The sequence below is a fragment of the Camellia sinensis genome, chromosome 11 (assembly GCF_055761805.1).
Source record: "Camellia sinensis isolate YWXY chromosome 11, ASM5576180v1, whole genome shotgun sequence".
Classification (NCBI taxonomy): domain Eukaryota; kingdom Viridiplantae; phylum Streptophyta; class Magnoliopsida; order Ericales; family Theaceae; genus Camellia; species Camellia sinensis.
This window is the reverse complement of record NC_138971.1, coordinates 46,291,413-46,315,798: the sequence shown is the minus strand read 5'-3', so window position 1 is coordinate 46,315,798 and position 24,386 is coordinate 46,291,413. Positions and strand designations below refer to the sequence as shown.

At 31.2% G+C, this 24,386-nt stretch overlaps 2 protein-coding genes across 3 annotated transcripts; one reads left to right on the top strand and one right to left on the bottom strand.

Moving 5' to 3' along the window:
• Nucleotides 1-631: 631 nt before the first annotated feature.
• HSFA8 (heat shock transcription factor A8) lies at nt 632-7,428 on the top strand. 2 transcript variants are annotated; one of them, XM_082893850.1, is made up of 3 exons: nt 632-1,194; nt 5,948-7,037; nt 7,163-7,428. In XM_082893850.1, the coding sequence occupies exons 1-2, from the start codon at nt 973-975 to the stop codon at nt 6,890-6,892; spliced, it is 1,167 nt and encodes a 388-aa protein (XP_082749976.1). In that variant the 5' UTR covers nt 632-972; the 3' UTR covers nt 6,893-7,037; nt 7,163-7,428. The 2 variants fall into 2 exon arrangements, with proteins under 2 accessions (XP_082749976.1, XP_082749977.1); XM_082893851.1 differs by lacking the exon at nt 632-1,194 and adding an exon at nt 4,521-5,845.
• An 8,936-nt stretch (nt 7,429-16,364) lies between these two features.
• On the bottom strand, nt 16,365-23,888 carry LOC114280620 (vacuolar iron transporter 1). The gene is made up of 4 exons (XM_028223008.2): nt 23,453-23,888; nt 22,784-22,869; nt 22,579-22,693; nt 16,365-16,819 (listed from the first exon to the last, which is right to left on the bottom strand). Exons 1-4 carry the CDS (start codon nt 23,686-23,688, stop codon nt 16,519-16,521), a joined length of 738 nt encoding a protein of 245 aa, XP_028078809.2. The 5' UTR covers nt 23,689-23,888; the 3' UTR covers nt 16,365-16,518.
• Nucleotides 23,889-24,386: the final 498 nt, after the last annotated feature.

The following is a 24,386-nucleotide window of genomic DNA, read 5'->3' as shown; positions in this document are numbered from 1 at the left end:
CATTAATCTGTAATTATTTTTCCAAAATAACACTAATTTGTTATTTCTCTCTCTTTCTTTTTTTTTTTTTTTAAGGCTAAACTATCAATAGGTCCTAATAGTTAGACTTAATTCCCATAAGCTTTTATTGAAAACAAGTCTTAGGAAAATCGTCACAAAAAATAACTTTTTGTAACGATATTTTGCATATATCGTTAAAAATTGATAATTAGTAACTTTCATGATTTTTATAAATTGTCACTAAAATTTATAATTAGTAACATTTTTCTGTGACGAATTTTTCAAACTGTTATTGGAAGTTAAAAATTAGTATCTTTTTTTTAAACTATTGCTAATACTTATAATTGTGACAATTTTTGTGACAAAATTTTTGAACTGACGCTGAAAATTAGTAATTAGTGATATTTTTAATAATATTTGATAAAAAAATACCAATAATTGTTATAAGATTGGATAATAAACTTACCTATTATTAAGACTTGCACGCAAGTCTCATTTTTTAAAATTTGAGTTGGGTCGGGCCATCCAGCCCAGTTTCACATATTAGGCCCAGTCAAGACCTGCTCAGAGGCACGGGTTCGGGATAAACCCGGCCCAATAACAGCCCAAGATATTTTCTCTCTCAAGTCTCCACACACACAAGAACAAAAAAAAAAAAAAAAAAAAATATCTCTCTCTCTCTATAAATATCCAAAACTTGCCGTGTTTACAATTGCGAAGTAGCTTCTTGGAGACTTTCAAGTCTCTCTTCGTCTCCTTCCTCCCATTTTCCCTCTCAATTCTCTCTCTTTTCATAACCATACACATTTCTATATCTACAAACACAGATCTCTTTCGTTTTAGTTTTCACCGAAACACATCCATTTTGCTGACAAATTGAGTTGATAAGATCGTAAAACCCTAAGCAGCTTTTGATTATTTTTTCTAATTGAATTGGATAGAGTTAGGTTGGAATCGATTGATCGGTGAATTATGGTGAAATCGGCCGAGAATAATGGATCTGTGGTACCGCCTTTTCTGTTGAAATGCTATGAGATGGTGGATGATCAGTCCACGGACTCAGTGATTTCGTGGAGTTCTTTGACTGGTGATAGCTTCGTCATATCGGATGTCACCGAGTTTGAAACCGAATTGCTTCCTAAGTACTTCAAGCACAAGAATTTCTCTAGCTTCATTAGGCAACTCAATATCTATGTGAGCTTTCTCTTCCTTGTACTTTTATTTTTGGGCTTTTTTATATGGGTTAAAGTTATTGATTGTGATCATGCTCACTTTCAAGTTTCGATTGTCGATTTTTGGTTCTGTAATTGCTTATTGAATGTTATAATTGGGAAATAATGTGGTTTACTGCAAAACTTGTTTTAGGGGGCTTCACTTGCTACATGGTCCCCACGCTTGTAATTAGCCTAGCCATAGGTGGAGATATAGTCGGTGACAGTTTTCTGGTGACATGTTAATTTGTCTTCTTTTTAGTTGTTATTGGGTGTTTTTGTGCTATTAGTTACTTTGTGTGGTAGATAATTCATGAAATTTTGATAATTACTTTGATATTTAGCTCAACAATGGGAGTGTGTGTGACTTGGTATTATATAGTGGAAAGAGATGCAATGTACAAGGTTCATAGTTGCTAATATTAGAATTATTTCTTAGGTTGGGGACATTGATGTGTTGCTAATGTCATGGGAAACTGAAGGAGTAAGGATAGATTCTAAGTTACTTGGTAATGCACCTTCTATAATACTTGTTTTGTTATCTTAAAACTTGAGAGCTTTCAAGGGTCCTAGACTATTTTTCATATTAAATGTGGGATTGGTCCAAATTACTTCCAAATATATGAAGGAAAACATCTCCATATTACTAGCAAACACCTTATGTGGAAAAGGAATCGGTGGCACAACCTCATAGCGCGGATCTAAATGTTCCAAGTAATTGGTAAGCGTGCACATAGCTGAGGGCAATGTGGTAGATATGTAATGAAATGAGTAGGAGTTGCTAGTTTTAGTGTTAATCAAATAAGGGAATTGATGTCTTTTCCCCACATCAAATTTGAAGGGACATGGTTGATTTTCGTGCCACAATGCTCAAGGCTTATCCTTTCTGTCAATTTGGACGGAAAGTGTGATGTTTGCATTTCATTCCAAAATCATTTAGCCAAAATCAGATGATGGTGACTTCTCCATTTGTAAAAGTCAGGTACGTAAAGCGGTTAAAGGAAAAATAAATAAATGTAAATAAAAATAAATGAGTATATAAACAAATGTAAACTACTAATCAATAGTAGTTTTGCAATTTCATTTTTCTACTGTTATGCTATTTCAAACTTAGAACATACACCTACGGAAACCCCAGTCTTTTACCACTTGGGCATGAAGAATAAATTTCACCTTTTCTTTTCCTTTGAAACAACTGAAACATTTTCATTTTCTAGGAAACAAAAACAAAACATTAGTGGGATACCGAAATTCAAGTGTTTTCACCGAAACATATTGAAATGCACCAAAACATATCGAAATAATGAGTTCTTTTGACATCTATTAAGAATATTTAACAATGCTAGTTTCTATTTCCTCTTTTTGCCAAAATAAAATTTGAGAATAAAGAAAAATATTAAATTTATTAGAGAATCTGAGAAACTAAAAAGGAGAAGAGGTGAGATAGAATGGAGTAGATGAAACAAGAATGATTAAGTCATTTGTTCTCTTTCTTTGTTACTGAAAAGTACTTTTTCTTTTCTTTTTTTTCCCCATCAATATTACTACTAGAATTTTGCATTTAATCTTTTTTTTTCTTACAATGTTCAACCTAATTCCCCACCTAAGCCTTTCAACCTTTTGTATATAAGCTTCTAATATTTATAGACCTCAACATGTTCAATTAATTAATTATTGAGAATCTATTAACATTTATATAGGTTTTAGTTTTTGTTTCTAAACATTTTTCAAACGTTTTCAATTTTTTTTCATTTCTGTTACATTTCTGAAATGATTCCAAAACGTTTCCATCCGAAAAGATTATGAAACATCTTTGTTTCCAAGATAATCGAAACAACATACTGAAATGAATTTATGATCCTTGCTTGGGCCAACGTTTAATAGATTAAAATACTGATTAGTAATAATTTTAATATCTAGTGAGAGCTCATGCTCCACCAAAACTAATAGAATACATAACATATAAGCAAAACATTTTATCATGATGGACTAAATGCTCAAAAAATATTCAATGAAATACCAAATAATGAGCTCGTTTGGTAAGTTAGTTATTTTAGTTGACTTCATGGTTATTTTAGCCTAGCTAAAAAAGTTGTATTTGGGAAGTTGATTGGCTTTTTTTATAGTTGATTTGATGGTTGTGAGAGAAAAGTGAAATGATTATGGTTTGGATGTGACATTTTGTCTTATTGGCTATTTTAGCCTATTTTGTCTTTATTGGTTATTTTAGCCAAAAAACACATTGCCAAACAGGGCCAATAAAAGAAAAAGAAGATGAAGGAGAAGAGACCACTGAAGCAGTTATCTATTCTATAACGCAAGCAAAAATGTAGAATTGCGAGAAAATATAGGAACGACCTTCTTCATAACCTAATTCTTACATGTATTAGAGAGCTTTGTCTTTATCACTCCCAAAAAACATTTCAGCTTTTGATCTCAAATTAATTTAAAAGGGATGATATAAAGGAAGAGTTACATAAAAGATTGTCACATGAAGGGAACTTAACTTAAACGTGAAAAACAATGCAATATATTTTTGAGTGAAATCAAAGAACCATCAAATACTCTTTGTAAAAGGCAGGTTAAGCCTCATGACGTGAGCTAGTACTGGTTGAAAGCAGTCTATGGAAAATTGTGTACACTCCTATAAACAACTGAACATAATTGAAAATTTTTCCCCCCTGGCTCGTAAGTCATGTTAATCTGTTAGCTGGTAATCGATATTGTGTGTTGTATCTGGTTTATGGAGAACTGGTTGTTTACGGGTGTCTATTTTTAATAAAGTTCTTATCAATTCTCTTAATAAAATAGCAAACTTGCATGAATATCTTACACAAATGAGAAACCACACACACTGTAAAACACATTTTCCATTAATTAGAGCAAATTTAATTGAGTCAAGCCAGGTTTACTTGAACTTGGTTTGTTTACTAAATGAGCGAATGTTTGTGGGCGCAGTGAACTTGAATGATCTGAGCTCGAGTGATCGTGAAGAACTCAGTTTGTTTGTAGCCTTGGGCATTTCAAAAAAAAAAAAATACTTAATAAAAGCTTTTCAAAAAGCGCATTCTCCACTTAGAATGAATACTGGGCAAGCACTTATTGGGTGCAGTAAACTTGCACTTGAGAAAGTGGCTAGGAATTTCTTAGCTCAGCTCGGCTCCTAATGCAAATAAGACTTCATTTACCACAACTGTAATATGATTACGACCTTTGGGTTCAAGAGCTATTACCTTCCCTTGAATCTTTTTTTTTTTTTTTTTTGGATAAATACCTCCCCTTGAATCTTATGAGATTGCTAGCATATTTTGTTTTGATGACAATGCTCATATCTGTAGACTGTAGTCACGATATTTTGCAATTGAACATGGAAATAAAATTACCAACTCTTCTTTTGGCTTTGTTAATGCTAATCAGTTTGTTGCTTTGATAATAAGAAGGTGAATACAATATTGTATTGGCTTTAAGACACAGTTTCAAATGCATTGACTAGTAAAATGCACTCCTCCAGATGACATTTCGCTCTAAGCAAGTTGATACAACTCTATTTTAGATCTAATCTCTGTCGCAGTTAAAGGACAAAAGGCTTTTGCACTGACCATCGTAACAATATTATAAATAAGAAACTCATTCCTCGTTTTGATCCCTTAGAATTCCCTTTTCACATTTTTATCTCATCATGTAAGCCTTTTTATTTTCACGACCCTAATGAGTTCACATCAAATTGTACATTGAATAGCATTAATAAATTCATTCATTATTCAATCCTCTAAATCCCTTGATTCTTATGCTTCACTTGCTTCAATGTAAAACATTTACTATTGTGAAATATTTTTCATGTAAAATTTGCTTGCCTAGTGTTTGCCAAAGCTACTCAACAAAACTCATGTAGGAGAGATGTTTTATCAAACAGTTCAAAGACGTTGAAAGTACTATTTCAGAACCTCAAAATTTTCCCATGCAAAACAAAGAAGTGAAATAATAAAATCCGCCAAAAACTGATTCAAAGAATAATTGCTTTCATTGAAAATGTTCCATTGAGATTAGAGAACAGAAGGGGTGTGGAAGGCTAACATTCAATTCTTTTGTTCATGAATGAGAATAGAGGCATTTATACTATTTAGCAAAACAGCATATGGAAGTTGCATCTGCAAGTTATTTTTTTGGGTTATGGGAGGTAGAATGTTGTACAAATAAATTATTTTACTGATTTTAAAACTCAATCAAAAAAACATTTGTTTCAGGAAATGTTTTACATCTAAACAAGTAGAGCGTTGTGTTACAAGATTTTTCTTGGTTGCCAGTTGAAGGAATTTCCATTTAGCAAAGCAAATGCTTTTTCTAGCCTCAAACAATCATAGTTGTGTCATGATCATTGTTTTTTTTCTCTTCTTCTATGTTCTATATGAACTCTCTCTTGAATGGAAAAAGACTCCGTGTGCCGTGGAAATACTAGCCTTTCAACACATCATCGACTCATCACAATTTCACTCATTGATGCCTTTTAAGGTTTTTCTCACTTGGTTGTACTCCTCTTTTGGAGACAAATCGTTTAAAATCCACAATACATAAAAAGGGAGACAAATGTGCCTTTGATAGAGTCAAGGTTGACAATGAAATTATGTATACAAAAGGTATACAAAAGGCAGACGATCAATTTTACATGTTTTGATTATTATGTATGACATTTTCTGAAGTTCCATTATGAGCTTATAGACATTTTCCTAAATATGCAGGGCTTCAGAAAAATTGATACTGATCACTGGGAATTTGCGAACGATCAATTTGTCAAAGGCCAAAAGCAGTTGTTGAACAATATCTGTAGAAGGAAACAGTCTCAGGTCATGGCTCAGCGGAAATCATCTCAGCAAAAGGACAAGAGTGTTGGAGCATGTGAGAAATCGTCTGAGCATAAGGACAAGAGTGTTGAAGCACATGAAGAAGACAAGTATGTCAGGTTGTGGAAAGAAGTTGAGAGTCTCAAGACTGGTAAGAACGCTCTCATGCAGGAGCTCATTAAGCTCAGGCAGCACCAGCAGACCTCGCAGAGCAAGCTGGTAGTCCTTGGAGAGCAACTTAAAGGTATGGAAAAAAATCAACAGCAAATGCTCTCATTTATAGTGATGGCCATGCAAAGTCCTGGGCTTTTGATTAAGCTGCTTCAGCCAAAAGAAAATAATTGGCGAATGGCTGAATCAAACATGAGTGTACTCAAGCGAGTTACGGATGATCACGTAACGGTTCCTTCTGATGGAACAATAGTGAGGTATCAGCCGCCAATGGATCAATCTCCCGAACCACTATGCACGCCAACTTTAGATTCAGAAACATCATTGGAATCAGAGCTTTCTTCCGATGAACTGAGAGATTTTTTTATGAATATTGATTTCCCCTCAGGACTGTTGGATGAAAAATTACTTTCCTCGGAAAGTCACGGGCCGATTTCTCTTCCATATCTGTCTGATGACGACTCTATTTTGGAACAGCTTCTTTTGTCTAGTCCAGTGACAGAGAATAAGGAAGAAGATGAGCATGACAATGCAGAACTTGATTCTGGAATGGAAATTGAAGAGATGGAAAGAATGGTGTTTGGAACTCAACTGGGTGAAAACCAAAATTTGGAAATTCTAACCGATCAAATGGGACTTCTAGCTTCTGAATGCGACCTCCAAACACCATAACGTGTTTTACTTTGACAGTGAAGAATATTAGGAAAGTTTCTGAAGCTTTTTGGTACTTCTATAGCCACTATGGCACAAATCATAATCGAAAAAAACATATTTTGACTGCACGACCATGGCTTTATGCGATTGTTATCAGATTGAAGTAAGTTTGTTTTCTTCAACTTGTTATTAAAAATGTTTGTGAACTATTCTTTATCCTTGCTGATGGAGATCGGGATTATTGCTTCTTCTGCTTTACTGACGGTTGCTTTGTTTCTTGTGTGCCAGTTTCAGATATAAGCACGTGGCGGGATTCTCTCTCTTACATTCGTTTTTGGGGATCAGCATAGTAGTAAGTTTTCCTTTTTCTTTTGTGATTTGTCATTTCTCTACAGCTCTTTGAAGAAACTGAATTCAAGGAAGGAGTTATAAATGCTCTTTGTAATTTCCCTTTTTTCCTTCGAGGGGAAAAAAAAAATGTTGCTATATCAGTTGGATAGTTCCTCAGTATTATGGAACTTACAGTACATATATACATGTTCTATGGTTGTTTACAGACCTTCTCAACAGTTGTTCCCATATGCCAAGTACAATTGAATTCGTTTTGGGTAAACTTTCCCGCTTCTTGCTGAAAACAAGTTGACATGCTGGATTACTAATCAAATTATATATATATATATATATATTGAAAAAAAGAAAGATGAAAAACTAGAAACTTGTGGTTTTATTTGGTATGTCTAAGCTCTCAATTGAAGGGTATTGTTGTACTTGTGAAATGGCTTTTTAGGCATTCACCACAATGTGTGAAATTTTTTGTAGCATATTGTTTAGTACAACAGAATCATCTTATGATATATATATATATACTAACGTATGCCCGTGCCATGAGGTACAGTGTAAATAATATTAAGATTAGAAAATAATTGTAATCTTAACACTATTTAAATTTATTTTTTAATTTGATAAAATCACAAATTTATTATAAAATTTTGAAATTCTCACAAAATTCCTCACGAAAACTCATTTTTTTTATAATATATAGCTAGATAAATAGATGTGCTTGACATACATATAATTTTCATAGGCATATATATAATATTGCTTTTGCTTATATAATTATATTGAAATTGTATGTGTGTGTTTGATTGGAGGGATAAGAGGGGGGACTATTTATTGTGTGGATTGTAATCCAGGGGAAGCATACAATTCGCCGTTTGTTTTTATTTTTAATCCGCTGGACATGGAGTCTGGACGGATTCCTTATCCCCCATATGGGGGACTATTGTATCCTAAGGGAGGTATGGGACAATTTTTCGGGGATTATTCAATGTTGGGATTAGGTGGCAAAATGATCATTTTGACCATTTACTATTTAATTATGTATTATATTTAATAAAATTTAATAAAATTTAAATGTCTCAATTTAAAAATAAAATAATTTTATTTAACTTTTTATTAATATTTTATTTATTTAATTGTTTTAAAATAATTTTTTATAGATATTTTATTGATGTTTTATTTTAAAATTTTGTATATATTTTATTTAATTTCATTATTTAAATTTAATAGATGTTTTATTTAATTTCATTGTTTAATTATTATTATTTTTAAAAACAAATTTATTTAAAATTTTAATTAAAAAAATAACATATATTCTTATTGATATTTTATTTATTTAATTTAAAAAAAATAAATTTATTTGATTGTGTAAAAAATAAAATAAAATAAATTTTTATTTAATCTAGCTAAAAATAATTAAAATATTAAAGATATGTTTAATATTGCTATTACTTAGTAAAATGACCATTGAAAAAGGGTAAAATAGTTTTTTGTTCATTTATCATATCCAGTCCGTCCAACTAAATGTTGGATTCACTTAAAATATCTAATCTAATGAAAAAACAAACACAAGATACATATCCAATCCAACCAAATATTCTGGGGGATTCACAGTCTCAGGACTCAAGTCCGATGGATTCTAATCCTTCCTTATCCAATCCATCCAATCAAACACACCCATAATGTCTTAGTGTATTATGGGCATACATACTTTCTATGGAAATATGTGTAAAATATATTATACAAAAAGAAGAAAATAAAAAAATAAACAAATAGAGAGAAAAATAAAAACAATAGAAAATAAAAAAATAAAAAGAAAAAAAGAGAAAGATGGGATCATGAGATTATAGAAGAGTGGGTGAGAAAAGGAAAAAGTAAGAGAGAGAGAGAAGCGAGAAAGTATAAAATGTATATGTAAAATATTTTTTGAGAAAATATATTTCAGTGATTGTTTTATAATTTAAATAGATTTAAGCCATCTAAATATCTTAGTAGGGTGTATAGAATAAATTCAAAAATCATCCTGCTTTATTTTATATATATATATTTATCAGTAGACAAGTCATATTTAAAATCTTGACCAAAGCAGAGCAATTTATTGGAAGATTACTTGAGGCTTATGTTCTTTTGATAGGGATTGAATTCTTGGGGGGCTTTTGATGCAATTTGGTCCATTTTGGTTTTAGTTTTGAAAAATCCCCTATGGAATGATGAGTGTAACATGGTATGGCTTTTTCAAAACTATAATAATGGGGTGAATGTAGTGTTCTCAATTAATTTTCAAAATGTTCCTTATTGTTAACTTGTCAAACTCTTTCACCTCACTAAAAATCAAGAGTTCGAGTCTTGTCAGTCCCATATTCTACTATGTCCAATATACGTTTTTTAGGTAAGTTTGAAATCACTGTAATATCTCATTTCTATTTTAAAATATCACTTGCCCGGTCATCCATTCTATGCACGGGATAAAATAATATATTATTTAAATAATTATTTTAATTTTTTGTATTTTATCTCTCGTAAATAAAATTTTATATATAATTTTAAAAGTTTTGTTTTAAATATTCATTTACTATAATATATAGTATAGATAATTTAAAATTGTCATATTGACAATTAACAATTAAAATTATATTTTTTTATAATAAAAAAAAATGATATAGTTCTAATACTTCATTATTTTTAGAATAAAAATATATGAATTTTAAAAAATTGTTATATTGGTTTTTGTTAAAAACTTAATGAGTAAGAAAGAATTATCGTAACATGTAATGACATGTAATTTAAAATATATAAAAAAAAAGTTAAAAAATGAATAAAGATTTTAAAAAGATGTGGTTGCAATTAAAATTAATGTCATATTTATTAATGAGTATAATTTTATTTAGATATCTGTTTATACTTTAACGTGCTTATTTAAAACAAAAATAAAAATAAATAAAATTATTAATAATTTTGAGTTTTAAAATATGATTTTGTAGACTTGCTATATTAACTTTTGGAAGGAATATATTTGAATATTTTTACAAAAATTGAATATTAGTCATTGAACAAATCTTATAAGATTTAAAATAAAATTTATAATAGTAAGAAATTAATGATATTGCAACATTTACATTTTAACAATTTTAAATTTTGGAAAAAAAATAGATTAGGATTTTGAATTTCAATTATCGTACAACATTTTTATTTATATAATAATATAAATAAGGATAGGTAATTGTTTGATTAAAATTATTTATAATTATAGCTATATTTAAAAATGATATGGTTTTGCATAGCTATATTTTAAATTGTAAAATTTATTTTTTAACTTTCTATATAAAAAAATTCAAAATTTTGAATTACATATGATTTTTTTCTAAAAACATATGAACTCATAGTGGAGTAGAGAGAAAAGTATCATAAAAGAATAGAGGAGCTGAACATATTAAAAGGAAATAATTAAATAATTGACTAATACTTTTAACAGTTTTGAAAAAATTAATTAAAATTAATATTTTCTTTTCATAGCTTTAAAAAACTATTATATACATTTGAAGTAATGTTGTGCACTAACTGTCAATTAACACATATCATGATATCAAAAAAATATTAAAGTAAATTTTTTTTAAAGAAGTAATCATATATAAATATAAAATCAATACAAAAAACTTATTAATAATGATTTTGTTTGGATTTTGATTTATCACTTTATAATGAGTGACATATTTTTTATTATACAAATGACTCTATTACGCCATTTTAATATAAAAATTCTGGTAAAACAATGTTAACTAACAAAAAATAGTTATAAACAAAAAATAGATAATGGTTGGTATAGAGAATGGAGAAATGACACACAAAATATAAAATTTAAAAAGTGGTCATAGATAAAAAATAAATAATTAAAATAAGAAGCAAAAAAAATGGTGTACCTAAAAGATAAAAGAGTCTATTTAAATAATACAATAGATTAAAGAATGGGTTTCATTGTTTCATGAATATAATATTTATAGGACGAGAAAAACATGAATGACTTGGAAAAAAATATAATGTATGATGGCTAGGATTTTTGGATAGAAAAAAGAATTGGTTAGAAAAAAAAAATGCACAAGAATAATTTTTTTTATCTTTCCTTTTCGAAATTATAAATCATGGAATTATAAAAAATAATAAATTATGAGATTTAAAAAAAAAAATTATATATAGTATAGATATGCTTAAATTTATTTGGGAATAAAATTGTGTTTAATTATGGAATAGAGAGAGAATCTACATATAAGGTTTAATTTTTATTTTATGTTAGGTTTAATTTTATGTTTATATAGATCAGACTAATTATGAAAGATATTAATAATATACATTTTATGGGAGGTGAGAGAGATTCTTTTTCATTAGATTTATTTTAGGAGAGAGAAGATTGTATGAGATTTATATTTTTTTTAACTAAAAGCTTGATTTATTTTGAGAAGGAGTGGGAGGTTGAGAATTATATATTTTTTTTCTTTCTTTCTTTCTTTTTATCGGCAATATATTTGAATTAAATATTTTTGAAGGTTAATATTTATATAAGTGGAATAGCCAATAGATGGTTTAATTTTTTTTTTTATAAAAATCAAAAATTCAAAAAATTAGATTTAAGGTTTTGAAACACTTAGGGCCTTTAACATGAAAAGTCACTTTGGTATAATATATAGCATAGATAGATAGATTATGAGATTTAGGAAAGAAATAAATATTATGAGAGAGTTTTTTGGAACTTGTAATTCAATTATTATTTTTTAAATCTATATTTACTTTGTTAGCAAATAATATTATTTTTAAATATTTTCAAAATTACAAAAATTAGCAATTTTAGTTTTTTTTTTAATCTATAGTTATTTTGTTAGCCAATGATACTGTTTTTAAATATTTTTAAAATTACAAAAATTAACAATTGTGGTTTTGCGTTTTTTTTAATTTATAATTTATAATTATTTATTTTTTTTGGTAATTTGTGTTTTTTTCTTTTAATGTATAGTTACTTTTGTAACGCCCTCAAAAATAAACCCATTATATATATATATATATATCATTGACATGCATTATTTAAAGAAAACAATTTATCAATTCATTCATCAGAGTATTACTAAATAGAAGCATTACATGTAACATCGAATAAAATGCCTTACAAGCTTACATCCTTCCAAGCCAACACTTGGATACAAAATATGAGTTCTAACTCAATACAAGAAAAGCCCTAGGTTTGAATGTTTACATGTACTAATTAATAAAGACAATTAACTAAAGATAGTCTTCTTCAAAATCCAGAAACTGAACCCTCCCAAGCTAAGTCCTTGGAGGTAGCTTATCACCTGAACCTGAAAATGATGTTCCCATAAAGGGTGAGCCACAGCCCAGTAGAGATATACTAAACCACATATAAGCAATGAATAAAGCAATAGCATTCAACAGATGGTTAACCAAGATAATCAATTACTTCATTTTACAGTCTCATGACACTATTGTCTAACACATGTTTTACTTTCCAATTTTATCAACATGGCTCAGAACCTGGCCAAACTTACAACAAACATATGAGACTCAAGCTCAGATCAAAACACTTCATACTTCCAGATTGATACACATTTTAGTGCTGTATCAATAAAACACTTCAATATAGATAAGCACACATAAAAGTGATGCTAATGGAGTCCATCCCCTATCTCCTCCCAAACAAAATCCGGTTTAGAGGTCCATCCCCTATCTTCCCCTAAACCGTGGAGTACATCCCCTATCTCCTCCAACACAAAACAATGTATGCAAATGCAATGCTCAATCAATACACGTATTTTCTGTATCAATGCAATAGTCAAAATTAATGACTTAACCAATGTGATTAGTTTCAGTTATTCCTAATCCACATGCAATGTCTACAACAATCACGACTATCTTCCACCGATAGCCCAAAACAGTTATTTCTAAACTGAAAATAACTATGTCAACAATTCAATAGACATATGACTCAAATTATCCAACTACGCCATTTAATCAATGAATTCCCCAATTCCATGAATTTAACCATCTTTTCCCAATTCCATGAATTAATTATACAAATTAATTTAATAATACAACTAGGGTTTTTCCCAAAATTACCAAAGTATCCCCAACATATCAAAATACCAAAACTTAGATCAAAACTTATAAAATGGAGTAGGAAATCCCTACCTCGAAGAGAACAACCCAAATGGAGAAGAAAGAGATGAATACCCAAAAATCAAAGTGCTCCAAATCGCCAAATGTTCAGATTAAATGGAAGCCCTCGACTCACTTTATCTTTTTAATGAAGGATCTAGGGTAGAAACACACCCTAAGAAGATCAATCCTAAGAGAGAAGGTGTGTATAGGGAGAGAAAACTCGTAACTAGGGTTTTGGAATATGAAAGTGTATGAAAAACAGATCTGAAACACGCTGCTGCCTATTTAAACCTGACAGGCTCGCTCGAGCGAAGACTTGGTCGCTCGAGCGACCAGACACAGAAAAGATACGCTCGAGCCAAGAAAACCTTGCTCGAGCCAACAACTCAAAAGCTCGCTCGAGCGAAAGAAAACTCGATCGAGCGAAGAACTCAAACCCTCAGGTCTGTAACCCGACTCACGCTCGAGCGAAAGAACTAATGCTCGAGCGAAGAACGAACTAACTCGCTCGAGCGAAGAAAAGCTCGCTCGAGCCAAGAATGCACAGCTATAGGTCCAAATCAGACGCAACCTCTCGCTCGAGCTACCAAACCCCGGCTCGAGCGAAGAACCAAAAATAACATCTCACTCGAGCGACAAACTCCTCGCTCGAGCGAAGATCCAAAATTCTGGACAGCAACACTTGGTTTCTAAACCCAACCAACCTGAAACAAACCTGCCCAACACATCCTATAAGTCCAAATGAGCAAATAAGGGACAACAACAACAATTATACAATGACAGAGTCTACGGAACCTAAGTCCGGATACAATAATCAAATGGGAAAAGACCGAGGTCGCTATAACTTTGTTATGAGATGAGATTTAGGAAAGTTAAAAATATTAGAGAGAGAAATTTTAGAAATTTGTAATTCAAAATTTTAAATGTTTTTTTTTTATCTATAATTAGTTTGTTGGCGAATAAAATTATTTTTAAATATTTTTAAAATCACAAAAATTAATAATCTGAGATTTCAAAACTTTCACAAACCTTCTTATTAAAAATCTCATTCCCCTTATATAATACATAGATAGATTTGTAGATGGGTTCACCTTCTCCTTCGTAAACTTCACAGAAAAGCAAAGACATTACTTAAAATTCCAATTTTGCCCTTGTAACATAAAACAAAAACATTATCAAAATAAACTCCAAATGCATCTCTCTCATCCTAATCACTACCTACCATTACACTCTACTTTGAACCACCATTCCCTGTGTCCTCCATCCCCAAACACTCCCACATAGTTCCAAAACAACCAATATGCATTTTTTTTAACCTAACACAGTCATGCTACACTCACCTCCACCAACACCAAACGCCTTTCAAACCATCTCCCAATCGCACACGAAACAGAATGCAATAAATGCAAAAAAATCACCACCACAATCGAACACAATTGCCACCACAGCTCACCCAAGTCACCATGGTCTTTGAAACCTGCAACAAACCCTAATAAACACTCAAATCCACAAACACAAACAAAACCTAATAAACACCCAAATCCACAAACACAAACATAGAATTGAGAGTTCAAACTTACTATTAAGACCCCTAAATTCATGTAACACAACACCCAAATCAAGAGAGAGATAGAAAGAGACAAAAATTGACAATTTCATGGTTATAGGGCATGGGCATCAATGCGACCACCTACCAACCCCATTCTTCACAACGCTTCATTTCACTGTCTGATCACCTATCATACTGCTATGCGCCACCGCTCCAACCTTGATGACTTCTACAACCACCAATAGAACTTAGTAGCTACAAATGATGGGTCTAAGTTCGTGAAGGATGGAGATGAGATGTTGCAATTGCAAGGGTCATTGCAGGGAAAATTGTTGGTGGATTTGGGTTGTCTCATAGGTATTTGGGGGTTAGAAGGGTGAGATTATAGGGGTGGATGGCGTGGAGGATTGAGGAGCCATGACATGGTAGGAATGGTGGTGGAAGGAATGCATCGGCCATGTGGGGGACTACGATATGACAATCCCATGGAAGGACTCAGGATTGTTGCGGGTTATCTAGTGAACATGGGGGTGGAGAGATGTTGGAATAAAGGTTTAGGGATGTTGTTGTCGCCAGGGTTGAAAACAAACTGAGTTGAGCCGATTAGTAAGTTGTTCAATCTTGACTTAAAAACTTAATAAACTTCAAAATATATTTAAACTTGACTTGTTTACAAAACGAGCTGATCTCGAACGAGTTTTTAATGAGTCAAACACGAGTTGTGCTCGAATAACTTGATTTTTTTTATAATGTATATAAACTTATCAACCCATGCATTAAGTTGTTTAAGTTTGGTTTAAAAACTTAACGATGTTAAAGTTATATTCAAGTTTGACTTATTTACATAACAAGCAGATCTCAAATGAGTTTTTAGTCGAATGCGAGTCGAGTTTAAGTAATTTGATTCGTTTAACAATTCTAATTTTCACATTGCGAGAGAGTATTGAAAAGAACGAGAAGAAGAGAGACGTTGTAAATGTGTGGGATATAATGGGGTATTATGGTAAATTTACCCTTACATTGGACGGTGTTAGCTGGCAAGAGAGGTCAATGTGCTTTCAGAAAAAACAGGGGGTGCAAGTGTGATTTTAGACTTATACAGGGGGCTAGTGTAATTTACCATCATAAATTGAGTGAAACCAACTTTTTGTGATTACAAAAATTTACTAAATTTTGTAAATTGTATACAACTTCTTGAAAATAAGTAGACAACAAACGAATTTTTCTTTACAATTTTCAAAATTCTATAAATATACAAAGAAAACTATAAATATAAACATTACTAAACAACTGCCAAGTGATCATGGCTTAGCCAATTTGGATTTTTATTTCTTTTTTTTCTGTATCCTTTTTCACTTTTCTTCATTTTGTTTTGCTTTGTTTTCTTTCTTTTTTGGGTCATAATTCAATCAACATTTTACCAGCCAGGACTAGACCTGTGCCTGCCTCATAAATCTGCTTCAAACATGATTAAAAATAAACCTAACAACAAAGCACACTGAAAGCAGTTCTGGAGTTCAATACAAAGCTAGAATAGAATTTATAACTTTGCTAAAAGAGCTATTTATTCAGGCATTCACTTTGTGAGGGGGACTAACTATCCTCTTTGGACAGCCTTGGCCATGCCAAATGCAGCTGCAGATGCAACCGCTCCGATCAACGCTGTTTGCAGTGCACTCTTGATGGGTTTATTTCCGGTGAAGTAACCCTTCGCATAGCCAAAAATTAGCAACGCGATTAGAGTTAAGATTACTGATGCGATCACAGCCTTTCTGGCGATTGGAATGAACATGTATGGGATTAGGGGGACTATTCCACCCACGATGTATGCAATCGCAATCGTGAGCGCGCTGTGTACTGCTCTCCTTGGATCCGGTTTCTCCAATCCCAGCTCAAACCTGCACTTGTCATGGAAAATTTTTGGTATGGTCACCAGTTTTTTTTTAGTCAATGCAAGCATTAAAACCATTGCTTGTTTTTGGTTTTTCAAAAACACTTTTCAAAAAATTCTATTTTCTTGTTTTTTTTTTTTTTTGTGTTTTTTTTTTATTGAAATTTTTTTAATATTTTAAGTAATTTTTTTTAAATTTTTAAACACACCTAACATAAATACACAAAAAGTATAATTTTTGTAAAAAAAATCTTTTAAAAATTCACTAATTACTAAAAATATTTTTTTTAAAAATACGAGAATTCAATATATTTTTCATATTTTTATGTATTTATTAATTTTTTAAAATATACTTTCACAAATTTTTTACTTTTTAGATATATCTAAGTAAGATCCATCTAAAAAAGTTAAAAAAAAATACTTAAAATTTTAAAAATATTCACTAAAAACAAAACAACACGAAAAATAAAAAATTTAATTTTCAAAAAACTTAATCTAAAAACCTCAAATCAAACATACACATTGGAATTGGAAAAACAGGAACAAATGGAATATGGAAGGAATATTAGGGATACAAATATCAACCATGCTACATCACTCGAAAAAACAGGGCTCGAATGGCACGATTTTTTTTTCTTTTTCTTTTTCCTCTCTCTTCCTTGAAAAATGCGTGGGAGCTCGAAATTACAGTGGCTCGAATGCCCCGAGGCACTTTTTTTTTTTTTTCTTTTTTTCTTTTTCCTTCTTCCTCGAAACTGGTTTGAGAGAAAGAGAGAGAAACAAAGAGGCCAGAGGAAGAGAAGAGAAGCCAAAACTTGATCTTCGGTTGAACCACAACCCAACCCACCGCCATGGACCGAGAGACCGAAGCTTGATCTTCGACTGTGGGGCTGTGGATCTTCAGCTGAATCTTCGCCATGATCTTCTTCTTCTTCCTTGGGTTTGGTTTTGATTTTGGATTTGATTTTTTTTTTCGATCTCAAACTTTGACAAGGTTGTCTCTGAACAACAACCTTCAAAGAACAATTTCTACATAGCCTTTCTCTTGTTTTCAAACTCACTCACTCTCTCTCTCTCTCTTAAATATGTTTCTCTTGTTTTCATCTCTTTCTGCTTCAATTCTTTCAAACCCATGTCAAAACTCAAACCCAATTCGAATAACACATGTTTTAGATAGACAAGAAGAAAAATAAGTGGAATAATAGGTGCTAAAATTTGGGTTTTCAAATAACCCATGTCAAAACTCAAACCCAATTTTTTCAAACCCATATCAATAGTTAAAACATGCTGGTATGTTGTCAAAACTCAAACCCAATTCAAATAACCCATGTCAAAACTTTTCCAACATGCTGGTATGTTGTTGTTGAAGAAAGGTTGGAACTTCACGAAACGGATAGGTGGGTTGGGAGGCTACCAGTGTAGAGGAGGAAGGTTGGAAATTCTGTGACTTGGTCATGTTTGAAAAAGAGAGAGAGAGACAAGAAACTGTGTAAAAGGAAAAACTGTTGTGTGTTTGAGAGAGAGGGGCAAAGAAGAGCAACCGTGCTACGTCGCTCGAAAAAACAGGGCTCGAATGGCCTGAATTTTTTTTTTCCTTTCTCTTTCTTGCCCCTCTTTCTCAAACACACAACAGTTTTTGCCTTTTACACAGTTTCCCCCCTCTCTCTTTCTCTCTTTCTCTCTCTCTCTCTCTCAAACATGACCCAGTCACAGAATTTCCAACCTTCCTTCTCTGCACTGGCAGCCTCCCAACCCACCCATCCGTTTCGTGAAGTTCCAAACTTTCTCTAACAACAACATACCAGCACGTTGGAAAAGTTTTGACATGGGTTATTTGAATTGGGTTTGAGTTTTAACAATATACCAACATGTTTTAACTATTAATATGGGTTTGAAAAAAATTGGGTTTGAGTTTTGACATGGGTTATTTGAAAACCCAAATTCTAGCACCTATTGTTCCACTTATTTTTCTTCTTGTCTATCTAAAACAAGTGTCATATGAATTGGGTTTGAGTTTTGACATGGGTTTGAAAGAATTGAAGCAGAAAAAGATAAAAACAAGAGAAACAGAGAGAATTTAAGAGAGAGAGAGAGAGAGAGAGAGAGAAAGAGAGAGAGTTTGAAAACAAGAGAGAGGTTGTTCGAAGGTCGTCGTGAAAACAAGAGAAAGGCTGTGTGGAAATTGTTCTTCGAAGGTTGTTGTTCATAGACAACCTTGTCAAAGTTTGAGATCAAAAAAAAAAAAAAATCCAAAATCAAAACCAAACCCAAGGAAGAAGAAGAAGATCATGGCGAAGATTCAGCCGAATATCCACAGCCCCAAAGCCGAAGATCAAGCTTCGGTCTCTCCGTCCATAGCGGTGGGTTGGGTAGTGGTTCAACCGAAGATCAAGTTCCAGCTTCTCCTCTCTTTCTCTAGCCTCTTTGTTTCTCTCTCTTTCTCTCATACTAGTTTCTCGAAAAATAAAAAAAAAAAAAAAACATTTTGGCACTCAGGGCATTCAAGCCGCTGCAATTTCGAGCTCCCATGCATTTCTCTACAAATGTATAGCAGATGATGCAGAATTTTAGCCCAAAACAAAGAGGAAAGTTGGAAAGGAGAAATGAGAAACAAAGGTGACAAATTTGGTACATGGTGGGTAACCCATTGAGTTACAATGTTTTTTGTTTTTTTGTTTTAATAAGAAAATATTAAAATCAATTTATTGCTTCAGAATTGTCAACTCTATATGCATTTTATCAGAGCATACAATTGAGGCCTATATCACTGATTGAAATTTCTACTTCATAGTACCTGAAGGAAATTAGGTATAAAATTGTATAGCAACAATTATTGCTGTACACTTCGATTTAGAAAGTAAATGGCTAGGATAACCAAAATAGGAATCATTGTTGGGAAATACATAGTGGGCACGTGAGTCTAGCTAAACATATCTGAAGTTTTCTCCAACTGGTGATAAATCAAATCTTTTTCCTTAACTTATTAGTGTTTTGGAAATAATTTTTGATAACTACAATAGAAAATTAATAATTTTTTTGGTACATCAAATGTTTTAGCCTATGATGGTGGAGACTATACTTATATTATACTATGTTTGGATTGGATAATTTAGGAAGAAAATAAAATAAATGTATGTTTCTTGATTCATATCACCGGATTAGATTAGTAAAGAAGACAAAAATGAGAAGGAATTGGAAGAAACCATTTATCTTATAATTCTTATTTTAATTCTCTTCAAAAGTGAATGGATTAGAAGACAGAAAAAACCATCAAATTACTATTATGTTATTATATTACTACAATTGACCCTTTAGATATAAGCCCTTTTAGTATCACTTATAAGTTAATTTTTATCATTATAGCTTTCTAGATTGTTTGTTTAAAAGATTTTTAAAAAGTCAAAAATTTGTTTGGAGCAACTTTTTATGATCTGTTAAAAAAAAAAAAAAAAAAAAAAACTTGAACTTGTCTAGTTAAATAAACATTGCTTTTTTTTTTAATAGTGCGATATCCAATATACTTTTAAAAGTTAAAATTAAGCTGGAAAAGATGTGTCTTTTTATTTATATGTATTTAAGCATTATAAATGAGAATAATGTTTGGACCCCCTTTTGGGGAGACTTCCACCACCCCACAGTGATGTGGACCAATGATGTGTTTGTATTTTTTTTTTTTCTCTTTCTTATTTGGACTAATTATAAGTGAGTGGGGGTTGTGGAGGTGATATATTATGGGGGTTTGAATCATTACTGTATAAATAAATTGATTTATAAGTACTATCAAATGGGGTCATGAAAAAATTAACACTAAAAAAATATACTCTTGAAAGTTAAAATTAAGCTAAAAAAGATGTGTCTTTTTATCCATACGTATTTAAGCATCATAAATAAATTGATTTATAAGTGCTACTAAATGAGACCATGAAAAAATTAACACTTATGACAAGTTATTTTCATTGTATAATAGAAAATAATTTCTTCATTTTTTTAATCTAGTTTAACCAAATAAAATTGCAGAAAAATGATTCCAGCCAAATAAGAGGGAGAGAAAACAGAGAGTGTCTCCCATATTTATTTATTTATTATTATTTTTTTAATTAAAAAAAAAAAGGATATTCATAGTATCGTGTTTTGAGGAAATATCATAGTATCCATGGGTCATAGCCTTGGGATTGTCAACCAAATTTAACTCAATTCATAAAAAAAAATCCACTACTAAAATAATCAATAGACCTCATTCACACACTAGGGAAGAGACAAGTAACAATCGATATACAACAATCATAACTAGAGAGAGAGAGAGAGAGAGAGAGAGAGAGAGAGAGAGAGAGAGAGAGAGAGAGAGTACACCCCCGGTGGTAGAGTGTCTCCTATTTAGGAGCCAACTAAGTCTGAGTCGGTTAAACCAAATAAAATTTCAATCCATTTCTTACTTATTCTTGGTAATTCTAAAAATAGAAAATTATATTGAAATGTCCTTTTCCATATTTTCGGCGAAGTTTGTTTTTTTTGTTTTGTTTTTTTCTTTTATAGAAAAAATCAATGGTGTGCGCCCCATTGGATGCATATTATATGTATCTTATCATAAATTCGTATAATTTTATTATAAAATTTTATAACATTAATCAAAAAATAAATAACTTGACTACAAATTGACATAACAAAAATATTGTAACCAAATCACAAACTTTTTTTGTTACATGAATCATAAAATTTTGAATATTTTATTATGCTAATTTATGACGAAATTATGTATTTTATGATTAATATTAAAAAAAAATTGTGATAAAATTATAAGAACTTGTAATAGAATGTATATGGTATATACTCTATCCACACCATAGACTTTTTATTCTCCTCTTTTTTATTATATGATTTGGGCTAGATACTTTTGTAACTTAAAAGCTCATTTGGAAATTCACTTCCCTTCTTTGAATAAATAAGAAAAATGTTTCATCTCTTCAATTTTTTTTCTCCAAACTTCATTTTACTCCACATCCTTGGGGGAGTTTGAAAAAAAAATAAAAATAAAAATTGAAGAATGTAGCATTGCTCGTAAATATGTATAATAAAAAAAAGTAAAATGCAAGAAATTGGGAGAAATCATTTTTTTTAAATACTTATTTTCAATCTTTCCAAAAAGTGAAGAGATTGTAAGAGAGAAAAAAAACTATAACGAAATATTATTTTGTTATAATATCAAAATTATCCTTTTTAGGTATGGCACAATAAAAAGATTGCCTCCTATAAAAAGTTAATTCCATATATAACATGATATCATTTCATTTCATAATAAGATACAAGAGAAATCTTCACTTTTTTTTTTCCCCCCAACTTACATAAATCTTCAACACTTCACTAATTTTTTCATCCAAATTTATTTTAAATTTCAGTAAAAAAAAAGTTAATTTGATATGAACTAATTTAATCATTGCATCAAATTATTATTAAAATCTTTTTTAAAATTCGTCTCTTATACCGAATTTAACTTTTTATTAAATTTGATATAAAAAATAAAATTGTCTTTAATGTTTCATCTTTTAAATTTTCATTAAAATTTAAATTTGATGAAAAAAAAAAACTATTCTCTCTTAATTTGATGAATATTTAATGAAAGAATTGTAGATAATTTTTAAATAAATTAAAATTAAAATTTGATTAAAGAAAAAGTGAAATTAAAAAGATTCCAAGTCAGAAATAGAGTGTAAAGAAAGTGTGGAGAAGTTAAAATTGGAGAATGGAAAGAAGAAAAGAAGGAAAACTTACTTCATCATGAAATCAAGCCAAGCCTGGGGATTCTTCTTGAGAGCATTGACCACGGGTCTATACTCATGCTCCTCTATCCCGTATTCTGCCAGTATCTCCGCTACCTCCGCTGCCTCTGCACATGCATGCATTTCTCTCCACATTCGTCATCCCGATCCCCATACCAATACCAATACCAATACCATACATGCATACTCATACGCACCTGTATCAGGGACGGTCACGATCTCTTCCTGCTCTCTCCTCAGCTCCCTCACGTAGTGATCTGCCTCGCTCTTTGCCGCCAGATACCTGCACAATTTGACGAGATCTTTGATTAGAGGATTTGAGGACGAAAATAGAAATAGAAATGAAAAGGCGAATAACAAGAAAAAGAGAAATAATTAATAAGATTCGAATTTGAAGTTACGTTTGATTGAGTTGAGAAATAAATAAAATAAAATAAAAATAAAAAAAAAGTTTAACGACGTGTTTAGTTTATAAATTTAAAAAGAAATTTAAAAAGATAAAAAATAAAAATATATAAAATGTAAAAGAAATATAACTATATTTTACACTTTTTTTTTCTTTCTATTGTCAAATCTCTTTATAAATTTATAAATCAAACACAATCTAACTTACTCAAAAAATAAAATAAAATAAAATAAAAATAAAAAATTCATTTTATTCTCACTTTCTTTTTCTTTATATTTTTTTATTATAACTAAAAAAAATTAAAAAAAAAAGAAAAAGAAAAGTGTGAGTGCATTTTTTCCTTTCTATTCTTTATCAAGCACTTTCATCAAAAGGCAGATCCTCTGCATCACAGACTCATCATCATGACAATTCTTCAACATTTTGGCCAAAATAGAAGAGAAATGAGTGTTAACGATACCCGCCGAGTCCCATGGAGATGGCGCCGGCGGCCACCTCGGCGATGCCGGCGGTAAGTATGATGGAGGAGGAAGCGTTGGCACCGGAGAGACCGGCGGCGAGAGCGAAGGGGACGGTGAGGCCATCAGAGACACCGATGATGATATCGCGGACGATCTCGCCGGCCGTGAAGTGCTTCTCGGCGTGTTGCTTCAGAAGCAACTTCTCTGATTCTGCGGTCCGATGATTTTCCTCCATTGAATCGATCGCACCAATTGAAGATGAACAAACACAGACTAAATTTCCAAAGCCTTTATTTATTTATTATTATTATTAATTTTTTTTCTGTGAGAGTCTGGAAGAGTTTTTGGTATTTGGAAGGAGGAAGATGAGAGAGGAGTCTGAAGCCAAGCGCTCTACTTGAACAAGGGGGGAACCGGTGTGTGGACGTATATTATGCGTGATGGTGGTATATATAATAATTAATATATTAGTTAATGTGTTAATATTAATTATAATATTATTATTGATTTCATTTATTTATAAATTATAAATATCAAAATTTTTAAATTATATCACATTATAAATTAATACACTAATTAATACATATAATATCACTCTATTACAATAGATTGGGGGGTTTGCTGTCATGCTTGGGAGAAGTTTTTATTTATTTTTTTATTTTTTAAGGTAAAATATTTTTTATTAACTGTTGTTATTAACACACCATCAATTACTCATTACTTGTGGTCTTCTGATCCTATCAAATTTTTTACAGGAAAATGAGTTGGACCCCCAGTGGGGGTGCTGGGGTCAACTCTGATTGGCTGAAAAACTGTTTTTTTTTTTTTTTTTTTTTTTTTTTTTTGGTTTGAGCCAGTGGACAGTTGCCACCTGTCACTGGGGTTGCTGGGGGTCGCCCCCCACTGGGGGTCCCCAGCATTGCCCGTAAGAAT

Bases quoted from the DNA above. Each gene is read 5' to 3' on its own strand.
- LOC114280620 (XM_028223008.2), bottom strand. From the start codon at position 23,688: ATGGAGGAAAATCATCGGACCGCAGAATCAGAGAAGTTGCTTCTGAAG. The intron at 22,870-23,452 runs GTATCGTTAACA...CAAATTGTGCAG, and splicing joins ATCTCCATGGGACTCGGCGG to GTATCTGGCGGCAAAGAGCG. The intron at 16,820-22,578 runs GTAAGTTTTCCT...TGACAAGTGCAG, and splicing joins TGGCTTGATTTCATGATGAA to GTTTGAGCTGGGATTGGAGA.
- HSFA8 (XM_082893850.1), top strand. From the start codon at position 973: ATGGTGAAATCGGCCGAGAATAATGGATCTGTGGTACCGCCTTTTCTG. The intron at 1,195-5,947 runs GTGAGCTTTCTC...CTAAATATGCAG, and splicing joins TTAGGCAACTCAATATCTAT to GGCTTCAGAAAAATTGATAC.